This window comes from Monomorium pharaonis, chromosome 6 (genome assembly GCF_013373865.1).
Source record: "Monomorium pharaonis isolate MP-MQ-018 chromosome 6, ASM1337386v2, whole genome shotgun sequence".
NCBI classification, from domain to species: domain Eukaryota; kingdom Metazoa; phylum Arthropoda; class Insecta; order Hymenoptera; family Formicidae; genus Monomorium; species Monomorium pharaonis.
Genome location: NC_050472.1, coordinates 23,953,189 through 23,976,159, shown reverse-complemented (window position 1 = coordinate 23,976,159; position 22,971 = coordinate 23,953,189). Strand labels below are relative to the sequence as shown.

The 22,971-nt window shown below is 37.1% G+C and overlaps 5 protein-coding genes across 14 annotated transcripts; 1 reads left to right on the top strand and 4 right to left on the bottom strand.

The window, feature by feature from the left end:
- Positions 1–993: 993 nt before the first annotated feature.
- On the top strand, positions 994–8,489 carry LOC105828547. 9 transcript variants are annotated; one of them, XM_028190696.2, is made up of 6 exons: positions 2,271–4,028; positions 4,173–4,294; positions 4,611–4,831; positions 5,261–5,458; positions 5,811–5,957; positions 6,436–8,489. In XM_028190696.2, the coding sequence occupies exons 3-6, from the start codon at positions 4,700–4,702 to the stop codon at positions 6,958–6,960; spliced, it is 1,002 nt and encodes a 333-aa protein (XP_028046497.1). In that variant the 5' UTR covers positions 2,271–4,028; positions 4,173–4,294; positions 4,611–4,699; the 3' UTR covers positions 6,961–8,489. The 9 variants fall into 9 exon arrangements, with proteins under 9 accessions (XP_012522409.1, XP_012522391.1, XP_012522375.1 ...); XM_012666955.3 differs by lacking the exons at positions 2,271–4,028; positions 4,173–4,294 and adding an exon at positions 994–1,261; XM_012666937.3 differs by lacking the exons at positions 2,271–4,028; positions 4,173–4,294 and adding an exon at positions 994–1,273.
- A 102-nt stretch (positions 8,490–8,591) lies between these two features.
- Positions 8,592–10,991, bottom strand: LOC105828582. Its single transcript, XM_012666981.3, has 3 exons — positions 9,704–10,991; positions 9,400–9,606; positions 8,592–9,226 (listed from the first exon to the last, which is right to left on the bottom strand). Exons 1-3 carry the CDS (start codon positions 9,806–9,808, stop codon positions 8,993–8,995), a joined length of 546 nt encoding a protein of 181 aa, XP_012522435.1. The 5' UTR covers positions 9,809–10,991; the 3' UTR covers positions 8,592–8,992.
- Positions 10,992–11,381: 390 nt separating this feature from the next.
- LOC105828481 lies at positions 11,382–16,014 on the bottom strand. The gene is made up of 2 exons (XM_012666823.3): positions 15,111–16,014; positions 11,382–12,734 (listed from the first exon to the last, which is right to left on the bottom strand). The coding sequence occupies exons 1-2, from the start codon at positions 15,439–15,441 to the stop codon at positions 12,397–12,399; spliced, it is 669 nt and encodes a 222-aa protein (XP_012522277.1). The 5' UTR covers positions 15,442–16,014; the 3' UTR covers positions 11,382–12,396.
- Positions 16,015–17,721: 1,707 nt separating this feature from the next.
- LOC105828501 (protein lethal(3)malignant blood neoplasm 1) lies at positions 17,722–19,511 on the bottom strand. The gene is made up of 5 exons (XM_012666859.3): positions 19,113–19,511; positions 18,914–19,046; positions 18,661–18,792; positions 18,377–18,574; positions 17,722–18,304 (listed from the first exon to the last, which is right to left on the bottom strand). The coding sequence occupies exons 1-5, from the start codon at positions 19,125–19,127 to the stop codon at positions 17,910–17,912; spliced, it is 873 nt and encodes a 290-aa protein (XP_012522313.1). The 5' UTR covers positions 19,128–19,511; the 3' UTR covers positions 17,722–17,909.
- Positions 19,512–19,614: 103 nt separating this feature from the next.
- On the bottom strand, positions 19,615–22,356 carry LOC105828493. 2 transcript variants are annotated; one of them, XM_036288618.1, is made up of 4 exons: positions 22,076–22,356; positions 21,907–21,998; positions 21,624–21,834; positions 19,615–20,687 (listed from the first exon to the last, which is right to left on the bottom strand). In XM_036288618.1, the coding sequence occupies exons 1-3, from the start codon at positions 22,278–22,280 to the stop codon at positions 21,625–21,627; spliced, it is 507 nt and encodes a 168-aa protein (XP_036144511.1). In that variant the 5' UTR covers positions 22,281–22,356; the 3' UTR covers positions 19,615–20,687; position 21,624. The 2 variants fall into 2 exon arrangements, with proteins under 2 accessions (XP_036144511.1, XP_012522302.1); XM_012666848.3 differs by having other exon boundaries at positions 19,615–21,834.
- Positions 22,357–22,971: the final 615 nt, after the last annotated feature.

Below are 22,971 nucleotides of genomic sequence, written 5' to 3'. Positions count from 1 at the left end.
TCTTCTTTCCTGTCGCCGGATGCCAACAAAAGAAGCATGAAAGTTATTCTCACGTTCTTACCCGCGCACCGAGCGTCAAATAATTCATCGCGGTTCGGTGATAGTTTCTGGAAGAGAATCCGAGAGATTCCTGAAAGATTTGTTGAATATCGTCAACGATAAGCCCGATGATATAACAAATAAGCACTTGTGCATTACGACACGCATGCCTCTATTAATATTTTTAGCTCTCTCTCTCTCGGGAAAAAGAAATGTATTCGCGGGAGAGGCATTGTTTTCTACCTATATGGCTTGCATCATTTTATATTAATTGTAGGTGTAAACTCTTATTTAATTGCAAGCCTCGCGTATAATTAATTATGTCATATTGTGCAATACAATTACGATCGGTGTCTGCGTGAAATGAAGGATAGAAAGGGAGCAAACTGAGAGAGTTTGACGAAGGATGGCAATATTTCGGGCACAGCTAGGAAATTTTCTTTTTGTTTCTCGCCATTAAAACTTTTCGACGTTATTGCATGTCGTTTCTGTTGTCGGTGAATGAATTTTATTGTGTCTCACTTATGTAAGTAATAAAGATTACAATGAGGAGTGTGAAACGTCGGGAAGTTGCTCCGCCGCAGCGTTAATGAGTCCCATTACGACTAGATTCCACATTGCAGAAAAACGTATCTTCAAATGTTGTTTCAACAAATTGTTATAATTCACCGGTGGCCGCATCTACCAATTACCGTGCTCTGTAATACGTGCGTACGCGCACGCGATACACGGTCGAACCAAATGTCCCGTGACACGCATTCTGTGATAATTCGCGAAATCGGAGCTCTCGATCTCGAAGCCGGATAAGTTCCTCTTCCTCATCGTCGCGATTACGGATAATCTCAAGCGACGCCGGGCGTCTGTCGCAGGTGTATTAGTCTCTCCCGCAAATTCGCATTCGCGTATGAAACGTGCGTACGTGTAGGCACGAGCCTGTCGCGGCCCGTTCCGTTTTATCAGTCGGCGCGATTCCGGACGAACGGCGCGCGGCGCGCGGCTGTCCCACATTTTCAGTCGCACGTACGCGACAGCGCATACCGCAGGTGCCTGTCAATCGTTCTCTTCCTAGATCCTCCCGGATAGTCCTTGGATCCGCGGCGCAGAGCCGCGGCGAGTCTCGTTGCACGCGGATGCACCGCCGCCGCGCCGTTGTCCTGCCCGGCGCGACGATGTTTCCGGAAGTGTGGGCTTTTTCAGCCGCCGCCGCCGTTGCTCGCCGCAGGTGCGTCGAACGGTAAGATCGAGAGATCGGCCGATTACACCTGGGTGGAACGCCCGCCTCGATTTAGAACGTGTTGTGCGTGTATGCGTGTGCGTGTGCGTGTGTGTCTGCCTTCGACAATCATGTCAACCGTCGCCGAATGCAGGAAAGTGAAGGTAAATGGCTGGTTGAAGGTAATCCGTCGCGTTTTTTTCGATAATACTTTAGTGCTCCGATCGGCGCGGATCAATCTTTTCGTCCGAATGGATCTGTGATTGTTCCCCCGATAAAGAGCATCGCGTTTGTGTTTCGTCGCGCGTTGCGACCCGCCGCAACCCGATTTCCATCGGCTCGCGACGATCATTGTAATTAACATGCGGCTATTGTTTAAATTAACGATCTATGGCGTGGCGCTCTATCGTAAACTCTTCGCCCGATAGTTTCGCTCCCGTCTCGCTTACGCAATCTCGCACGCATCCCTGCGTTTGCGCCACCGAACGATAAGTCGCTTTACGTTGAACAATTGCGCGTGTTTTCTCTCGTCGAATATTTTACAACTCAACTCGTAAATCCATGACAACCGGCGTGTCGTCCTTATCGCGGATGTTGATTGTGGAAGATATGATAAGAACGGTTCTCGATAATCATGATGACGCAGCTCGTTATTGTTTCGAAAAAGTATAAAATAATAAATCCTTGAATCAATGATTGATGAATCAGTCGTGCGCGATTAAGTGGCGAAAAATTCAGAAGGGCATTTCTCTTTTAACTTGGTGTCGTTATGGGTACAGTACACCTTTGCAAGCATATCTCGCTGATAACGTTTCCTATCTAAAGTTTGAACTTGTGAAATACCATGTTTTATCGCTATGTTTTACGAGCCGTGGCAAAACAGTTTTTAATTACAAAGAACGAAGGCGCTTCAGAAAAGAAAAAATAAGCGGAGCCTCTCCTCCCGACGACGCTGCCTGGATGAACGTTTCGTTCCATCCGAGTTATTCGTTGGACGTACGAAATGAAGCATGTAAGTACGGAAACGAGAGGCGCGAGGTACAGTTTTTATCGAGTGCCATATGGAACGATTTTTTTTTTTGCGTGCACAATTTTTTCTACGGTTCCACCGACTCGCTCTCTATCGGAGATCTCGAAATATTGCGATAAAAAACGTATGCTTGTATTTTTGGGGGGAACGATATGTAGTGGCTCGATAGGCCGTTTAGATTTTTTTTTTCCTCAACGAATTCAATCCGTCGTTCGAATTCCGTGAGGTCGAGTGTATGCATGGCACGCATCGTTAGAACTCTTTCGTGACCCGACCGTAATAGCTTCCGGTCAGACATCCAGCGGCGCTCGTTTCCGGTTCCCACCCTGCTGCACGTGCATGAAAAGGGGAATTGGTTGATTTCGCGTTGTCAGATATAATCGGCCAAATATATATAACGTCGTGTAAATTTCCGCGGCGTTTGCTACTTTTTCCTATCGCGGCTAGCGCGCGAATGTCGGTGAGAATGTGCGCTCACCGTCGCGCAACGAGCCGTATTATGCGGGCAGCGCGATTGTCCGCGCCATTAAAACGTTTCTGACGGATTTTTCAAAAGCAATTTTCTTTGCCATCTTTTATTATATAAGATGCTGGAATTCTGCGAGGTATCGCCGAGGAGTATAACGGAAATCTAGGAAACCGTAATAACGAGCCGCGATTCCATTTCATCTGCCAAGGCTACCGTTATCGAGCATCCCGAAGAACCTCCTTCTTTTTCTGCTCACGCACATGCACACGGGCGCTAATTAATTATCGAGGTGTCTTCTAATTTCTCGATGGTATGCGCGATAATAATGTGTTTAACATGCAGGCGTCTGTTTAACGTGACGATTTTCCATCACGTCGATGTAAGATATCTGTGTACGTAGATAAATGCATATTCTAGGAAATCCTGTTTTTTTACAAGACACCCGTTGAGTACTCGCTCGCATTAACAGTCTTGCTATTGTACGCGGGTGTAATTCGACGACAGGTGTACAGGGCGGCCCATAAAATGCGTGTCTTTTTTGCACGTTATTTTCTTGTGCTATTTTTTAGATTTGTATTTGTTTAGAACTTGTTGAAGCATTTTTTACAGTGCACAAATAACGATTGTAAAATACAACGTTCATTTGATTTCTTTTACGGAAAAATTATTTTAGTAAATATTTTGACTAAATATAAAAAATTTTTATATTAAATAAAATTATTTTTTTTTTAATATTATGTAGAAAAAAATATTAAAGACACTAATTTAAAAACTTTAACATTAACATAATGATTTGTACAATTGTTTTATGTAATTTTTAGAATGTTAAGATTTGATTTTCATAAGTTGAGATTGAAACTTTTATTATGCACTATCAAAATAATGTCCATGGATGCCTCGTAAGCGTGAACAACAGAAACACACCACACCTGTAACCGACGGAATACATTAATGAATCCTTCCTCACCTGACTATCGGTCACTTGACTCATTTCCTGTGGATTGAAAGAACCCCCCCGGTACGTTTAAAATCGTCGATACAATTGCATCCCGCGCATCCGCTGTCGGGATGTAATCACGGGGACGCGAACAAAAACCCGTCATTGTCGCTACACAGAGGACAGTGTATTGCGGAGTATTGCAGAGGACAGTGAAAGTTAAAACAGCGAACGTCCATCCGTTGTATAATTTTTTTGTACGTTTATTTATTGATATATAACAAGAGATTGGAGTTGTAATATATAAATTAACGTACAGAATGTAAGGAAATGTGTCCAAGTAAGAATATTACTTTAAGGAAAAAAAAACGTACGAATAGATAATTATCGTTAGCAATATTGTATAATACAAGAAGAATAGGATCGGAATAGTAAACACATTTTTTATTAATTTTCATATCGCTTTATAACGGAATAAATATAGGTTCTATCCGAGCAATTTCTCTAAAAATAGCACAAATATACGGTTCGGTGCAGTGAAGTGGAAGGAGGGAAGGAAGGACGAAAGAAAGAAAAGGAAGCTTCGTGGAACCAGTACGATGCAAGGTGCAACACGTGCTGCTCGACAGCTGTTTTCCGGTTTAAGTTTGGACGTTAAGTCCATTTTTAATTTTGCGCCCGGGCGCACCTTTAAATAATAATAATTACAACGCGACACCGGGGGTGAATCCTCCCCGTCTGCTACAAACTCGCGAGTCATTCATCGAAGCGCGCATAAATTTTCTTCATATACAGAGGTCGCATTCCAGAGAATCGTAGATCATCATAACTGCACAGTTATCTTCTACCGTGTCTCACTGTTTAAAGATCGGAGCTCCGAACGACGTGAGAGAATCCGGTCTGATCAGCAAATTATTTGCAGGTAGTCTGCTATTTCTATTCGATGTAAGAAACGAGAGAAAAAGGCAAAAGGAAGCGGCGCAAATTTCGAATTAACCTATCTATCTAGCCATGGAGGACGAAGACTTTGGTTTCGCGAAGAGAACGGACAATGTCCTGAAAAAGGTTTTCACCGTTAGCAATGAACAAACACATAGGAATACAACTCATAATGTTGAACATCTAATCTGTTCCCCACCTAAGGTTGGTGTCTCACTTCGCATTTGATGGAAAGAATTTTTATAGTGTCCTATTAATAATAATAATAATTAATGTCTAACATAAATCTGTAAAATGAATAATTATTCATCCTGAGATAATCTTGTAAGAGATTCACATTTCATGCAATTTGCTTATAAAATTTACAGCGTACATAATAATTTTTAAGATATTTCCAAAAGAAAAAAAAGAAAATATTTTTAATTCTACCTTTTTAATTCTTCTAAATATTAAAAATATTAAAAAAGATGTATAGTATAGTTGAATACAAATAACAAAGAATCCACACAGACATTATTTAAGTATCGTAAAACGATGACATAAACTAAAGGATGCAAAATCGGGGCTTCCACAAAGCGTATCGTGGAAATATGAAAGTAAATGAACGTTTACAACTTAATAAAATGCAATTAGACATCGGAAGTCGTTGGTGGAGGTGGATCAACGACACCAGCGCCTCTGATCGAGGCCGGAAGCAAGGGCCCTGAACGCGCGTCAACCGCCGTTGGCTCAGTCGTGCCCAACACGCCGAACATACCAAACGTGGTGGAGTACCATCTTAAAGTGAAGCCTAGGTCAACGACAAGGCGCTGCCGGCTCGATAACGTTCCCGTGAGTAGCGTTTTAAGGCTCTCTCTCGTAAAGAACGTAGATAGAAAGGCGCACTCAGGATTATTGGCGAGAGAATCGATATGCCGTTTCCATTAGCGTTATTTATCATTAGATTGTTCGTCAAATACAAAGCGTCGTCCGTTGTAAATTATATCCCGTTATTTTATCCCATTTCTATGTTTTGCTTCATTTAAATTCACGATGCATTCACATTCTTTTGCTATCCGTTAAAAGCTTTTAATTATCAGTTGACTAGATTACAAGCAATCGCTCCTGAATTTTCAGAATTTTGAAAAATAAAGTAATATCGTAAATTCTCGTGCGTGTTAAAAAAAATGTGAATTTGAAACAGAAGGATCAATCTCTGGAAGAGATGAAAAAGGAAAAGAGTCCGGTGTCTTCTGACGATAAGAAGAAGGATCTTGTGTCAAAACTGTCGCGGTTGTCCATCGACAATAATGTTTTCGAGGGCTCTACTGATCTGCCGCAAGTATTTCAGGTACATTTTTTATACTAAAAGATTTTGAACTTTTCGAAAGTCTGACATTAATATCGACTTTATCCAATTAAATGTAGAAACATAATCTGTTATGACATAAATCGTATTGGAATAATAATAATATATAAACATTTATGTGTATTTTATATAATTTTTAAAATTTTTTATAATGCAATAATAATTTTTAGACAAGAAGAAAAGATTTGAAATTTTGGAATATTCAATTAAAAGCTTACATTATCAATGAGTATTTAAAATATTAAAGTTAAAATAAAATTAAAATTTTTGAATTTAATTTTAACTTTAATATAAAAAGTTACACTCTAAATAAAATCAAATAATTTATTCTGCACAACTTCTTTACAAAAATATTAAAAAAAGAATGTAATTTTGTTAAAGTTTCAAAGCTTTATTTAAGAATTTATCCTTAAAAAGGCCGTTATGTATTCAAATCTTCTCAGGCAGATCTTGTTTTCAGGTGAAATATTTGGGATCCCATGATGCAAGAGGCCTTTGGGGCATCAAACATACGAGAAGGCCCGTCGATAATATGGTCTCCGCAGCGAAGGCTTTGCCGACTAACACAATGCTTCCTCTTATCAAGCTGGTCGTTTCTCAGGAGGGAGTTGCCTTGCTGCCGCTAGACAAGAGGAAGCAAGATGCCAATTTATCTAAAATGTATCCTATCGAGACTATCTCCTACGGAGTGCAGGATCTCATTTACACCAGAGTCTTTTCCATGATCGTCGTTCGCGAGACGGAGAATTTCAGGAGAATTTCGCCGTTCGAGTGTCACGGTTTTGTCTGCGAATCAAAGTACTATGCAAGGCAATTGACGTATGCTCTCGCTGCAGCTTTCGAGATCTATTCTAAGAACGTAAAGGCTCAAGAAAAGCTGACCGGAGTCACCGGCGGGAGCAACACTGTCAGGAAGAGGTTTGCCATTGATCTGAGGAGTCCCGAGGAAATCGAGGCGGATCTTACAATGGATTCCGAAGCGTAATTTTTAAAATCTATTGTATTTATTACTTTAAGATGTAGATAAATGTAAACTTTTAATTAGAAGTATATATAAAAACAAAAAAGAGACGTTTAGAGAAAACTTCTACATGAAGGAAGTAAAAAAGAATTTGAAAGCGATGAGCTTGAAGTACGTTTCGGAAATCTATTTTGAAGTACATACATGATTTTGTCTTAACGCGTAACGTGATGTAAAATAGATTATTTTATATACCTCAAATAATATTTCTTTAAAAGGACAATACAGGGTATAAGGTAGTTTTAGATTTTTAAAAAGAAATCGCATTTAATTATATTATTTCAAGGATTTTTAATTTTTCCATAGTATTCCATAGTTTTTGTTTCTGTTTAAAACCAGAGTTAGAGAAAAAAATATTTTTTTACAGTGAAATAATTATTCTAACAAAAAAAGTATATCTTGTTTGCAAATAGATTTATTGAAATATTTTATATGTTTATAATTAAATAAAAGAATTAATAGATAAGTTTATGTAAATAATTGTAGATATAGTAATTGTAGATACAGTAATTAAAGATGTAATTAATATTGAATGAATAATTATTTTTATATCGCGCAACATATTCTATATAATATTTCCGAAAAAAGACAACTTTTCACATTATATCAAGTATATTATTAATATATTTTAATATCTAGTTTCTTTTTAATACAAATCAATGATTTCGAATTCATTTATTTTAAAGTTTAGTTTAAAATATTCAAAATTACTATCTATGTATACATTTATGAATTGGTGTGCAAGAAAAAGAGAGAAAGGAAAAGAGAGAAGATGAAAGAAATATTTATTGTCAGAGTGTTGTTATTTGAATATGTGTGTTTGTATAATTGTTGTTTGTTTTATTATTTTATCGGCATTGCGAAAAGTTAGATAGGTCTCGGCGATCCGAGACATGATAGCTAGCTATCCAAAGATATCGAATAGAAAATGATGGAAACGCGAGAGTTGTGGATGATATTTCAAGCGTCGCGACTTGTGCGATTTCATGAAAATTTTATGATGTTTGACAAATTAGACGATTTTGGATTTATTTCTAGCTGTCTTACGTGTGCATGTGTGTTTCTAATTTAAGTTTTTTACTTTAAAATTATATATATTACATTGATGAACTCTATTATGTGTAATAATAACAGAAAACTTATTATTACTTTATGCACTTTATATATTTATTTGTTTTATATTAAGTTTTATATTAATTCACGAAAGACCAATATCAAGACATATCAATTGTTGTAAATAGATAGCCAACAACATTTTTTTATTACCGTATATATTGCTTATTTAATCAATAAGTTCTTTCTTTGATTATTTTTAATACGTTTGCGAAATTATCGTGTCACGATTTTTATATATTTTAGGCTTGGGACAATCGTGTAACGTTTTTCTTGTACACACGTGGCTTTATGCTTTATCTATCAGTATTAAGTGTATGTTTTCCTTATAATTATAAATATAATTAAAAATATAATAATTATAAATATTATTAAAAGTATTTACACGATTTTTACTTGAAGTTAAAGGACTATTCTTTAATAATTATTGTTCGTGTACGTTATTGTTTTTTTTTTAATACATGTGCGAATATTTTTCTAATATTTCTTATTTTATTTTATGAATAATTACATATATAAACATTTAATACATTTTTGAACATAATTATTTAATGTACGCTTTATGTTCTACTTGTTTCACTAGTACTGTACAGAATTTGATTTTATACATTGCGTAAAGTGACATATTTTACATTGTATGTGTGACAATAATTTAAATTTAAATTTTAGGTATTATTTGCCATTATAAAGGCTCTTGCAAGGCAAAGTTTACAAGCAATCTGTAAGCGATTACTTTAAATTCTAAATGAGCATTTAGTCAATCTTGACGCAAGCGAAAATTTCTTTTATATTTTTATCTTTAACCGAGATTGGCTAACTATAACCACCACATTTTGTAGAGCGAACTCTTTTAAACAGAGCCGAGAAAAAAAGTGTATTCCTTTTAATGAAGTTGGGACAATGTTTTTCGATTTAATCTCGAATGTTTCGAGGGTGTCTTTTTAAACACCGTTTCCACTTCAGGCTCAAAAATCTTCGTTGCATTTTTCTTCCCTCGATTCTGATCCGCCTCCTCCTCTTCTTCCACTTCCTTTCCGATGTCCTCGTTTAGAACGTAATATTTTTCCGATTCCTCGCATGGTATCGAGCTTTCTGTTTGTGTGCATACGAATGTCGCCTGTAAATTACATCAGGGTATTATAATATTTCTGATCTAAATCAAGCAAAAAATAAACTGTTACTGTATTTAATATCAAATAAGAGCATTTTTTAAATTTCGTTATCTTTTTTTTTTATAAATATGTTGACATATGTGTAGAATTAAACACTACTAATGGAATATTAATTTACTTGATTGAAAACTGTCTCGGCGGGACAAATAAAGCTCCATCTAATTGAACCTCTCGTTTGCGGCATGCACACGTGAAACAGTTGGCACCCGTTCTCCATATCGGCGTAGTAACCGTAAATTCTATCTTGGCACGAGAACGTGTCCACAATATTCTCGCGAATAAGAGTCGCGTTATCGGGAAGCAGCAAGCCACCAGTTTGAGGATGCTAAAATATTTAATTAAAAAACTTGATTATTATGACTGGCGTACGTGATAATCCACGAAGAATTAGTCGGCGGAAAAATATCGACGTCTCTAAAGACCTTGAATACTGGAGGAGGCCTCTTGGATTTCGGTTGTTGAGGCAAACTCAGAGCTATCGCGACTAGACCGAGAAGTAACACGGCAAAGAGCTTTTCTCGCGTCATTTTTAATGCGGTATCGCGTGTCTTATCTCTTCGGGAGTTGGTAGTCCCTCGTCCACTCGCGGTTAGTTCCTTGGTAAAAGACACGTTTTATTGTAGTTCGGTGTACGAGAATCTAAAGAAGACTGATGATGTGATTCGTAGAAGGGTGTTATATAGTGATCTGTGCGTAAAGATCTTGAATATTGTATGAATGACCGATTCTTGGTACATTGAAATTGGTAAATTCGTCACGTTTGGTCTGTCAATGACCATCGTCAGACGTCCACATCATCCTCGAAGGCCCGATGCAAATGCCGCTGCTTGCGGCCTGATGATAGGCTCATTTGGCAATTTTTATTTATATTATTCGTAAAAGCGCAAAGAAGTACTCTATTGCATGATCGATAGATTTTTTTTTACACATACGGTATTTATAAAGGAATACTTTTTTTTTATTTTTGGGTTTAAGACTGCTGATTTTTTAACTGTTAAATTAAAATATTAAAATAAACTGACTATATATTATAAGTTCGAGTGTTTTGTCAATGTATTACTATGATTACATATGGCTTTGTGCATTTGGTTTACAATTCATAAATATTTGTTTCATAATTGTATTAGAAAATAATTGTGTTAATAAAACATGACAATGCTCGCAACAAATTAAATTTAATGATTGAATTAAAATTGACAATTGAGTTTATTAAGATATTAATAGTCAGGAAGGTTCTTCTGCTAAGAAAGGATTATTTCCAAAAGGAGCAAAGTGTGTTGAATCGTCTATGAGAATCCTGAAAAAGAAAGACGTGCAGTGAAGGCTGGATATAAATTACATGTTAAGCAAACAAACGTGCCGAAATTCTTACGTGGCGATTCAAATTTCTGGTTTCGATCGTAAGTCTTCGATCTCACGGACTTGTTCTTCATGATACTACCTATTTTACCCCCAAACGCGACACATTAAACCCATTTTGCTATTGGCTGTGTTCCAATCGAAGCTTCCAAGACGACGAGATGTTTTTCGCACAAATTCGACCGTCGAAATTCGAGGGCAACCCCGGCCTTATCTTTGTTAAGGCCACGTCGCGAACGGCACTTCTTCGGGATGTGAATACTTAATAGTATCAAAGAGATAAATGTATTTGATTATGAAATCGAATATTTATCGATAATCTGCATGAAAAGGTATTCTTGTATAAATATTTTTTTTTTTTTTTTTTTTTTTTTTAGAGAAAACGAAATTATTTTTTTTTTATAATAAAATTTCTACATGAAACAGATATGGTTTTGTATTTTTATTACTCTTTTTGTATCAAAATGTGTGAATATATATATAAGAAAGTATAAAAATAAATATGTAAATTATACATATAGGGAGACAAAATCTAAATATCACCATTAGTTTACCAGAAAAGAAATAATAAACTATTTAATGTATACGTATAATGTATACATAATTTTTTCCTATCTCTTTTAATAATAACATTTTTAATCACTTTTATATATAATTGTTGTATTTTTTTAATAATTTTTTCTAAAATTTACGTATGTTACACATAACTTTTCTTTACTTTTAATTTCAAAATTTCTAAAAAAGATCCGATACGCGTTTCTTTCGTAAGAAACTTCTTTTTACGGTTTATAGCATATCAATGCGCTGCAATCGTTGCACAAATCTCGTTTATCATTGAAATGATCAGTAGCAAGGTAACCACCCTGAAAGTATCGCCGCTTCTTAAGGATTCCAGTCACATTGCCCATCATGCTATGACGAGGAATACAAAAATTTCAGGATGGTCCATCGTGCGACTAAAGAAGGTCGTGTGATTCGTGCATCGTGGAACCGCCAAAGTTTCTCTCCACGACGACGTGACGAATTTTTTACTTTCCTCAGTCGATACATCTGCAATCGTGTCTTAAAAAGAATTCCATCTTGGATCGTATACTCGTACAGTTTATTATCAAAAAATTTAGTACATACATGTAGTACATGTTGTAGAAATTAATTGATAGCTATTATAAATTATCATTATCTCCTACAGAGAAACTTTTTTTTAAAGAACGTATAATTTTTCTACTATTATTGTATTTATCATAATAAACATTCAAAGAGAGGCGTTAAACTTAGGTCTAAGATTCTAAGTTTGTTGAGTCACGATACGAGTAATAGCACGTTCTTTTAATTAAAATAGTTGATCTCCTAAGAAATTTCTTTCTGACGAGATATAGAACAGGTACTCGTAAGTAACTTTGGTACATGACTTATAAGGCGATTAAGGAATACTATTTTTATATATGATAATTAGAGGTCAGAGAAATTTCCGATCATCCATCATCAATTAAAGTGAAACTCAAGATGATCGTGTAACATATGCCGGCGCACAATGCGATAAATTAAATATATAAATAAATACTATACACTATATAAATATCAAATGTCGCAAATACTTCCTGACTTTCGGACTAAAGCTGTTAATTAAAGAATAAGTCACGGATGTTGAGACGGTAATCATTTTGCGACGGAATTTTCGTTATTATTTCGGTTCTTCCTTGATTTCCCTCTCGCGCAAAGTGATCGTCTCCTCGGCTAAATTTATCCGATCCTGATGTCAGTCCGTGGGTATGTAAGCACGGTACGCGAGTTCCTGAGGCGTCTCGTTCGACGATCTTCCCCAGTAGCCGTGATCGTCGTGATCGTAATGATGCTGATGCTGCGCGTGCTCGTAGTAGATAACCTTGGCAGGATGGCTCTTCTTGATCTCGATCCAGAACCTGGCGGCGTTCAGTATCAGCGAGATGACGGCGATGACGAAGAACTTGAGCTGGAAGTGGGTGCTTATCAACTGCAGCAACAGGCTGAGTTTCGTCTTCAGCAGCATCGCCAGTCCCAGAAGTTTCTGCAGATGCTTCAACTTTTTCTTGCCAAACTTCTTCTTGCGCGCCTCTTCTAAAATAAGAAAAAGAAAGGGCACGTGTTCCGTTACACCGTACGAATTTTCTACAACACGAGTTCATGCGGGCAAAGAGAAATTGTAGAACGCGAGAACACAGCAAATAATTGCAACTGAAAACGAATGTCGGGAATAATGCCTTTTATAGAGATGCGATCGTGGGATTTTTCGTGAAAAATTGCTTTAAAAAATTTATTTTTCGCGACGTGTGCGGGATTCATCTTGATCAAAGCACGCAATCTGGCGAACGTAACACGAGGATCTTCATGCAGGTTGACCCACAAACCTTAACCTGGAGTGTATTTCGTCGTCTGGCTTGCGCGCCACGTAATCGTCCGCAACCGGTACAACTTTCTTAAAAAGAGTCAGGCGGATCGCTTTCGCGACCGAATTTTCTTACAATACAGAAAAATGCCTGTTCTGTAATGGTCAAGGTGTTTGTGGAATTCAATTGAATCCAAATGAATCATTGATATCTGTGATTCCACTTTTGCCCGTCGGCAAAATGCTAAATCGCGCGATATAAATCGTAGCAAATTAACTTAATGCCTGTCGAATTATTCAATTTTGTCGACAATTTACGTCGGAAGTACCGTACAGTTTTTGTACGCTCCAAAAGATAACGAAGATAATATTCCTAGTACCGTTATCATTCACCAGCCTAAAGATTTCGGGGGAGTTTTTTTTTCGATAGACCGGACGATTAATGTCTCGTTAGAGAGCGAACCTAACACAATTGTGACGTTTCCGTCTATTCTGCGAATTTAAAATTAACGTTTGCAGACCAATCACTCGCGTTCGTCTTTTCTCCCCTCGTATGACGTCTGTTAACTTTTGCTGGAAAAAATAGCCGAGAAAATGGCGAGTGATGCGATCGGTACCGTTACCGTCGATTCGCCCAAGTCGTGGGGCATTAAATTAGCGTAAACTGCGTTACGACGTCGGCGACACGCGCACACGAGCACAATCGCGTGCAAAACAGTTCGCTAGTGAGTTTCCCATACGGGAACTTTGCGGGATCCGATCGCGCGTTAACTTGCGGTTCGCCTCTCTGCGAGACGTTAATTGTAACGTTTACGTTTGCATTGACACCCAGTTCTTGGTTAAACGTTATGCAAACAAAGTTCAGCGAAAAGTTTGTTCACCTTTATGTTCGCGAGGCGCGCTTTCCGAATCCATGAAACCCGCTCGCCTTGTCGGTGCGATTTACTTTCTCACTTCCGCATTGGTTTAAGATACAGTCGAACATCGTTCATTCATTCATTCATAGATCCCATTCATAATCGTTGATATTACTTTCTTTTTTATCGGCTCCGTTTGCGATAGCATTAACCGGTATTTCTGTTCACGATGTTGTTTGCTGATTTATAATTACAATACTTGATGACTCTTACTCTTTGTACATTGATATATATAATAATATAATAGTAATGTGATATTCAGGAAAATAAATAACTAAAAAGTTAAATAACGAAGTTAAGAAGTTAATAAATTTTAAACGTGTTAATTTGTAATTTTAATTATTCTAATTAAATATAAATAAGACTTTTCAAAGTTTTTTAAATTAAATTAAATTTAATCTTAACGCAATTTTCAACTGAGTTTTTTTATTCGTGTTACTTTTGACGTAACTAAATTAATTTTATAAGCCATTTACTTTAAATTAATTTAGTTTAAAAAAATATTGGCTTACTCAATCTTGGTGATATTACATTGTGATGTTAATGTTATAAAAGTTACGCGAAAAGAGAGTTAATTATCACAGGTAAAATTTACACCAAAATTATTTTTCACGTACATTTCCTCGTTTTACTTGAGTATTGACTACAATGACACGGTTTCGAGACAACTAGAAAAATAAGGTGGATTACGGAGAAGAAAATCAGCATAGTAATTTTCAGTGCACTCAGATGAACTGACTTCCCGTCGTTACATCTCCAATAAAGGAGGCAGTTACGAGTTCGGAGAATTAACCGACTTTGTTCAACGGTGTCTCTCGGGACGTGCGAAGGAAGATACGACGTGCGTGGAGGACCTTACACGCGTTCCACGTGCCGTCTCATCGCGATTAGAAATCTGTATTGCGAAATCGTCGATCTCGATCTACGACAGCTTAATTACGCTGACACACTATTTAATGATGCCTTGTTTATACGAAAGTTAGTCAGAGCTTACATTATTTTAGAAGAATAAGTGAAAGAATTGCATGTTATTATACACAGACATTGTGACAGGGAAGACTGAGGAAGTTTGAAATACTCGATCAAATGGAAAGGAAAACGATAATTAAGAAATAAATATGTCAATGAGGTATTATGAGATATTGAAATTATCTCTTTGATGTAATGATATATTCGATTTCTAATTTTCACCTATATGGCCATCCTTCTCGACGATTTCTTCCGCATTGTCGGTAATGATCCCGTCGTTCTTCTGCAGATCATCGACAAATTCAGCAACGATATTACCAGCCTGTTCGATCACCGCACTCATCGGAGGCTCGCTGTTCTTCCCGGTAACTTCTAACTCGATCCGGTCCAGGTCACGGGCCAGTCTCGTCCTGAAGCAATTTCCAGCATTGTCCGCGAACATGCACTCCAGAATGCTCGTCTCATCCTCATTTGGCTTGGTCTTCTCCGTTACCGCGCAATGGACGTGCAGAACGAGTCCGAGGACCAAGAAAACCGGCGCGGTTATCCTCATGGTTACCTGCTTTCTCCACCAAATTTGTCGATCCTCACCAAGGCGCACCGTTATCACCACGAAAATCGCGCGATAGTTTCCCTAGTAATTGGCTATCACGTCTGTCACCCCCTCTCGAACTTTGTCTCTTTTTTCCTCTCTGAACTTGACCGTCAACCGTGGCCTTGGACCGTGTGTCACAGGCTCGGAGTGGTTGTGAAGCGTGCGTGGTCGAACATATATGAGACCGGTGTCCCTTCCATCTCAACTTCCGCCAGTAGTGGGTTTGGTTTCACGTGAGCTTAGCGGATTTACCCCTCCACCGTGATGGGCCTTCGTGGGCGCCACGACGAAACGTACGATGTTACAGGGATCACGGCGGATTCGCGAATTATCGAATGGAAACGAGCTCGCAGAGTGGGATATCTCGCCTGTATGCAATGTGCCACTAATACATAGCAACTGATTCATGGAATGGCAACGAAATCATGACAACTTTCATTCTCGTTATCATATTTCGCGAAACTCCCATTTCTCTTTTATTTTCATATTGCTCTCTAGTTCGTATCTTTAAATATTTTTGAAATTAAATTATAAAAGTAAAGACTATAAAATACAACGAGTATAATAATCTTTTTTTTTCAGAAAAATGTAAAAATTAGTTTTTAATGTTTAATTTTTAAATATAAAGTTTTACTTTTTATGTATCTTTTTAGACAATTAAAAATGGACAAAATTTGGATTATATGTAGCAGTGATTTTAAAGTAGTTTACGAGCGACTTGGCACATACGGTTAACAGCATGTGGACCGACGACAAAAATTCCGTTTGACAATACATGTTAACCCAATTCTAGTTTTTATCGTCGTTTTAAGAACGAAGAGGAGGTACTAAATCGTAATAAAATTGTTACTTTTGGACATCTAAATTACTAAATAATGTGTTTAGTTTATTTCCGAATGTCTGATGTGATTGACGTTTATTATCGTTCTACGTATTCTCTTCAAGTTCGTTTGATTTATCACATATAATTATCTCGAGTATATTGATACTGTTTGTTTAAGTCTGTCTTGCCTAAAGGCCTTTCACTGGAGAGATTGAAATATTACTTAACGTACGTTCAATTACCATAAGAATGGTAATCCGCTTTTCAGAAGTTCAGAACCTCGTAGTCACGCGCGCGCACGTGTGACAACTCGGCTGTCACGACGTGCCACAAATGGCCTTTGTGCCATTAATTAACACAATCCCGGAACGTGTAGCCGTCAGTTTCGTGAACTATACATCAATCACCCGGGAATTTTCGCCTTACCTTTCACTATGATTATATTATACATGATTACATTCGCCCTTTCCGTACTTTACTCGCGTCGTTTTTTAATCATCAATTACACGCGGTGTAACAGGCCTAATGGCGCGCGAATATCATTACGATAAGTTGCGCACACGGGAGATTGTATGAAACCTATCATATAATAAGACAAAATATGGCTTATCACATAAAGATCTCTTCGCGCGGCAATGCTTAATATTATGTTCATTTTCAAAAATTTAAGTTTTTTTCCTTAGAGTAAAGTATGCTCTTCAATATCTGTTTAACTCGACAAAAGGATAACCGCAAACTGATTGTGAGTTGCTTTTGTAGAACAGAAATGCTAATATAGCGAGCTTTAACTATCGATACCGTTATCTTATTATTATTTATGTGACAGTTTTATCACGTATTCGCTATCTTCGAAGATGAATTTCGAGTCATTCTAATAACAATCTGAAACATCTGGTCGATGTAAGTACCAAATACTTGACCCAACTAACTATAGGTATATAAACAATGCTTTTATTGCTACATTTGTGTAGTTGGAAGTAATAAGTATTGTGTTTTATAGTGTCTTTAAAAAAATTAAAAAATGTGAAAATTTAATTTTTTAAATCGTGGATAAGTCCGACTAATTTAATTAATCTGATTACATTTTTGCTTTTATATCGATTTCAAATCTGATGTAGAAACTAAAGGAAGGAGCATATTACGTACATAACTTATTTTACAGTGTTTGTCAAAGGTTTTAAATAAATCGTAAGAAATTGCGTAATTTAAAAAAATGTATTGTAATATTTTTCTATTTATCTTGAATATATTTAATTTAAATTATGTCTTTGTAAGTACATATATTATTTAAAAAAGCCATGTCCTGGAGAGAATTAAAAAATAACAAACAAGATTACATTTCTAAAAACAAATATTTTAGAAAAGAATATTAAAATATTTGTATTTTATATTAAAAAAAAAATTATATAAAAATAAATATTCTTCTGTCATTAAATTATTTATCTTTTTAAGCGGATTTATTTTGTTTTTTAGGACAATAAACTTTAAAAGTCGAAATTTGCAAATTCCTAGACGTGGCTTGTGTCGCTTAAATAAGTGTTAGCGTATTCTGTAACAAATCTTGATTAAGGTAAAGTCAGCATTACATAAAATCGCTGATTTACTACCAATACCAACGAAACGAGTATCCTTTGAGAGCATGCTTCTCGTCAGCCGCGTTTGCCTGCGGAATGAACGTGATATTGGGCTGATGCCCAAATTCGTTGGACAGATACCTCACCTGCGTGTCGATACCGTTTTCGTTCTGAGATCGATAGCTACCGTCTTTCCTGCCGCTACGATAACCATCCTCGTGATGGCCGTGCGACGTTATCGTATAATTAAACTGATAGTACAGATCGTCCGCCATTTTCTCCAGCATCCGATCATTCACGATGACTTTATCTTCCTCGGACAGCAACTTCTTCGCAGCCCGTACCATGCTTTTCGTGATATTCTTCACATCCTCTTTCTTAATACTTTTATTTTTTTCTGAGATATTTTTGGCAGGCATGTTAGCTGTAAAAATTGAAAAGGGGGTGAATTTATAATCACCTTAGTCATGAATTCCAATTCCTTTTGTCGCACTACCTGTCAGTGTCTTCATCATCTGCTTCAATATTGGATCCATTTTCTTCTGCGGCGGCAACTCCGTGACCGCCTTTGGTTTCGGCCGATTGTCCTCTTGCTTTATTGGTATTTTGCAGCCACCGCAGGCCTTCATCACGGCTTCGATTAATTTCTTCGCTGCTTCCGGCCTATCCTTGAATATCTCCTGCGCGTCCTTCACTTGTTAAGCGAAGACAAAACGATTCAGACAATCGAGCGACCGGGACACGTGAAATTTAGATTTATATTTTTAATAAGCAACTCACAACTTGTTATTTTCCGATTCCTCTGTTTTGTAATAATAAAGTCCCCATCTTTGTCGGTCTTGTATCCAGTCTCATGATAGACACTATCGGCCGTGATAAATCCGTATTCCCCGGTAATGGTCCCATCGGCGTCTCAACGAAGAAATAGACAAGAAACGTCACATTTAATCACATTATTTGACGAGGATTACTCAACTAATTTATTTACAGTAATAGAAGACTCTCGCCCGACACTTTTTCTCGATCGGCATACCTTTCTTCTCAAATCTATGTTGAAAGTCAACGATATTGAAGGAGAATTCGTAAGGCCTGACGTCGTCATCCGCGCGATGTTGCGCGATCAGGTAGCACAGCAGGCACAGAATATCGCACCATTTACGCTGTAACTGAAAATCACGTCTGCTTTATCGCGTGATAACGAGTATTTTCCTTCGCCGGCCTTGGGTCCTCACCACGAAGGACGACATCCCGCGGTGATCCCTGCGGCTTCGAGTTCGCACGACTGAATGATGATGGTACGAGCGAGTCCTCCGAGCATGCAGCGGGTGATGTAACAAACGAGAAAAATGTTCTCCGCGGTTTATCTATGAAACGATCCGCCGAGGTAGAAGAGGAAAGCGTGAAGGGGACCGCGAAGGAAAAATCGGGAGGCCTTTGACGTTTTTCTCAGCGAACAGATGCTTTCACGCATTTTGCATACTCGGCTGGGAGATAATTGCGCGGGAGAATCATTAATGGTCATAGATCGTCGTGGATCGAACATGCCGTGGCTATAGATTGCATTCCACGCTGTAAGATTTGCTGTCTATGACATAATATTCAATTTCATCGACGACGTTCTTACTTGAGAGAGTTATGAGTGACACAAATAGGCAGAAAGAAAAGTGATAAATATTTATTTAGATTTTTCAAATTATTTAGTGGACATAATATATACATATTTTTTTCTTTTCATTTGACGATTCTGAGTGTTTTCACAGATAGTCCATTGCTTTCTATTTTAAAAGTTGAGCCTATCATTACAATAGATTAATTAACATTAATATTATAACGAAATAAGTTGAGATTTTTTTAATTTGTAAAATCTAAGTAATATTTGTCTCTCAAAATTAATTAAAATTTACTATAAAAAATTAATTTAAATTGTTATTGATGGATGACTTTAAGAGATACGTTTTTTTGGGGGACATTAACAAGCACAAGAAGACATTTACATTGATCACGATAAGCCTGTATTTATTAGATGACCTTTCGTTTTATTTTCTTACACTTAACGCTGTCAGATCGACGATGGTTGCTTGTTAAGAAACGAACACTCTTAGGAGTGCTAGACGATGCAGGAGTATAATAAATTAATGCACGTTCAATGCGCATAGGTCAGCTAATCGGATACTGTGAATAATGTCAGCATAATCCTGCAATTTTTAACGCCATTATCCGAAGCGTGCAGCATACTCTAGGAAAATCTTCATACAGCTAATATGCTTCGATTAAAATAAATTGTTAAGAAAATCGCGAAAGACCTCGATGTATGAAGATTATATCGATAGGAAAAATTTTCTTGCCCATTTTTTAGCGCTTCTCCCGACGGAAATGGAACAGTACAGTAAAATGAGGGTCAGAGCCGTTCGCAGGCGATTCGCATCGATTCGGAAATTGTGTCTCGAAAATCTCATCTGAATATATGACGCACTGGACTTGACAAGATTAGAAATCGCATAATCAATTGAAAGTGGCACCGTTATAAACTTCTGGTCATGGTGAGCTACAATCTTGGAAACGCAGCCTCTGGACGTCGGGTAGTTAAAACTCGATACAATCAGATGGAAGAAGTGTCAAATATTAAAACTAAAGTTCCGACTCGGAGTTGCGAGAAATAAATTCTGTGTTTTGTAATAAACTTAAAATATACATTATATAGATAGATAGTAAAACTTTTCTGATCGTAAAACTCAAGTTGGGTGGCTCCAGTAAAGCATTTCCTCAGTCTAATATATTCGTTGATCGTTCGACTTTTCCGATGTAATCTGGAACAAGTTGGAATTAGAAATTTTGTTTGTGGAATATCGAATTGCCGGCGAATCGGCAAAGAGATCTAAATTCCTACACGTAATAGCATGTTTACGCGATTCAAGCGGTCCGCGAATAAACGAACGTTTAGTTCTTATTTGTCGGATACGCGCGGTGCATCATGCATTTTGTAGTCCAGAAAGCGGCATGTCGATCTGATTTGCGTTGCGAGATATCGATTTAGGAACGACGATCCTCATGGCATACTAACAATACAAACCGCTCGCGGAAGGTGGGTTTCTAGCACATATACGCATCACGAATATCGACGTCTCGAAGATTCAAGTCGTTGACGAAACTTCCAACGATATTTGCGTTACAATCAGCTTGTATGTCCTTCTTGTTCGCGCATGAGAACTCCATTTGCGTTTCCGTTACGGGATTTTTTATTTATCAACGTGAAGCGCGGTGGAATTCTAATTTCGATTTCGATGTCGAATTTAACGAGAGAGAAATGAGAAAACCTGAATGAATATGTCTGCACGCGAATGTGAGAATCTGGACCAAAATGCCGTTACGTGGAGACTCGAAGTAGGTCAGCCGACATCTTGATACTGGCACTCTGCTTAATGCGAGGCAAAACGCGAACAGTACGCAGCCATCAGAGGACCAATAACATATTTCCTCGGATATTATAAGTTGTATTTCTTAAAAATAAAAACTGTATAACGTATTTAAAAAAAAACAATTTAATTTATATATAAAACATAAAAATACAAAAATTTTAAAATGTAATAAATAAATTTTGCATCGCGCACGTCGCGATCTTTATATCACAGATGTTCTTCGCACTTTCGAATGTTGCTTGAGAAAACCGAACCCGCAGCTAATCACGGAAATGGTCCTACATCACGGAGAAACATATTGTTACGTTCGTTGTTTCGTTCGCGTACTTCATCTGCCGAACCATTCGTCTTCGACGTTGTCGGGATAACCTTCACTGTAGTGTTTGTGATAATTTGGCTGATGGACCACTACTACATCCGGTTTCTGCAAGCTTTTAATGAAGTTATAGATTAGTATTGCGATTGCTAAATGCGCCACCATGATACTCCTTAATAGTGACATTTTGATGGTCGCTACGGCGCCTGGTAGGGAGAGTATCTAAAAAAAGAAACAGGTTTTCATCATTTCTTTAAGTAGGAAATACTAATGAGAATAATAAACTCAAGAAACCTGCATAATAAATGGCGTCATCATCAACATGAATCCGATTCTCTGTAAAGGATTTGTCTTCTTCTCTTTGCCTCTTGCCTGCACTTCCGTCTCTAAAAAAGAGAAATTTGAATCTTCTTCAAAGGTAAAGTGAGAGGTAATGTGAGAGTAAATAAAGTACTGTTAATACCTTGCAGTAAGTCCTGAATTCTCATTTGGCTACTGATTGCTCTGTTGTTCACTGAAAACTTGATTACCGGGAAAATTTTCAATCTTTGGGTTTTACTAAGGCTGATTTTAGAGTTGTTCAACCTCTCTTCAGCTTGAGTTAACAGTTTTGTCGATGTTACTAGCCAGACAATAATATTGCAAAGAAGGAACTTCGATCCATTCATGTCCTCGAATTTATAATAAATTTCTACTATTGGCTGAAAAATACATATTGAGAATTATTTATAAATCGTTTTTTTGTAAAGTAAAAGATATATTTCTAACGATTATGAAATTTATTAAATTTATACACACAATGTTAAAATAAATTCTTAAAATAATAAATTCGTATATTTTTATGATTATCTGTATGTAAAATTGATAAATCTGATAAATTTAATCAAGATTTACAACTATTATTAGTATATTCATGAGTCATTCTACAACTTACCTTATATTTAAATGTATTATTTAACTTAGTAAAAAAACACGTGAACATATGACGCTAGATCCAATCACGTAACTTTCACTTTAATTATGCATCTGTTACACTATCGCTAATTCAGTCCGATATATTATCAGTAATATCCCTCACGATTTGTTCACCGCTAATTAAACGTGCATTTCACTGGTGTACAAAAGATACCAAAATATACGTTTTTAGAGACTTTTATTCGTCCGATCTTCTCTTCAACATGCACTGCATACAACGCGTCGTTCTCCTGTTCGCTTACCATGTAGACTGCACTGTATTACGCGAGGCGCTGTAGAGATATTTTACTTTTTTTCAGATACCCCACGCCAGGTTACCATAGGCTGGGAAAACTAGGTCTCATTTACCGGAGAATGCTATTTACACCGGAAGAGACTTTATAT

Bases quoted from the DNA above. Each gene is read 5' to 3' on its own strand.
- LOC105828547 (XM_012666955.3), top strand. From the start codon at position 4,700: ATGGAGGACGAAGACTTTGGTTTCGCGAAGAGAACGGACAATGTCCTG. The intron at 5,459-5,810 runs GTGAGTAGCGTT...AATTTGAAACAG, and splicing joins GCCGGCTCGATAACGTTCCC to AAGGATCAATCTCTGGAAGA. The intron at 5,958-6,435 runs GTACATTTTTTA...TCTTGTTTTCAG, and splicing joins ATCTGCCGCAAGTATTTCAG to GTGAAATATTTGGGATCCCA.
- LOC105828582 (XM_012666981.3), bottom strand. From the start codon at position 9,808: ATGACGCGAGAAAAGCTCTTTGCCGTGTTACTTCTCGGTCTAGTCGCG. The intron at 9,607-9,703 runs GTCTTTAGAGAC...TAAATATTTTAG, and splicing joins GGCCTCCTCCAGTATTCAAG to CATCCTCAAACTGGTGGCTT. The intron at 9,227-9,399 runs GTAAATTAATAT...TGTAATTTACAG, and splicing joins CCGAGACAGTTTTCAATCAA to GCGACATTCGTATGCACACA.
- LOC105828481 (XM_012666823.3), bottom strand. From the start codon at position 15,441: ATGAGGATAACCGCGCCGGTTTTCTTGGTCCTCGGACTCGTTCTGCAC. The intron at 12,735-15,110 runs GTGAAAATTAGA...TTCTTATTTTAG, and splicing joins CGAGAAGGATGGCCATATAG to AAGAGGCGCGCAAGAAGAAG.
- LOC105828501 (XM_012666859.3), bottom strand. The intron at 18,793-18,913 runs GTATGCCGATCG...TTCTTCGTTGAG, and splicing joins ACATAGATTTGAGAAGAAAG to ACGCCGATGGGACCATTACC. The intron at 18,305-18,376 runs GTAGTGCGACAA...CAATTTTTACAG, and splicing joins GATGATGAAGACACTGACAG to CTAACATGCCTGCCAAAAAT.
- LOC105828493 (XM_012666848.3), bottom strand. From the start codon at position 22,280: ATGAATGGATCGAAGTTCCTTCTTTGCAATATTATTGTCTGGCTAGTA. The intron at 21,999-22,075 runs GTATTAACAGTA...TCTCTTTTTTAG, and splicing joins AATTCAGGACTTACTGCAAG to AGACGGAAGTGCAGGCAAGA. The intron at 21,835-21,906 runs GTTTCTTGAGTT...TTCTTTTTTTAG, and splicing joins TGACGCCATTTATTATGCAG to ATACTCTCCCTACCAGGCGC.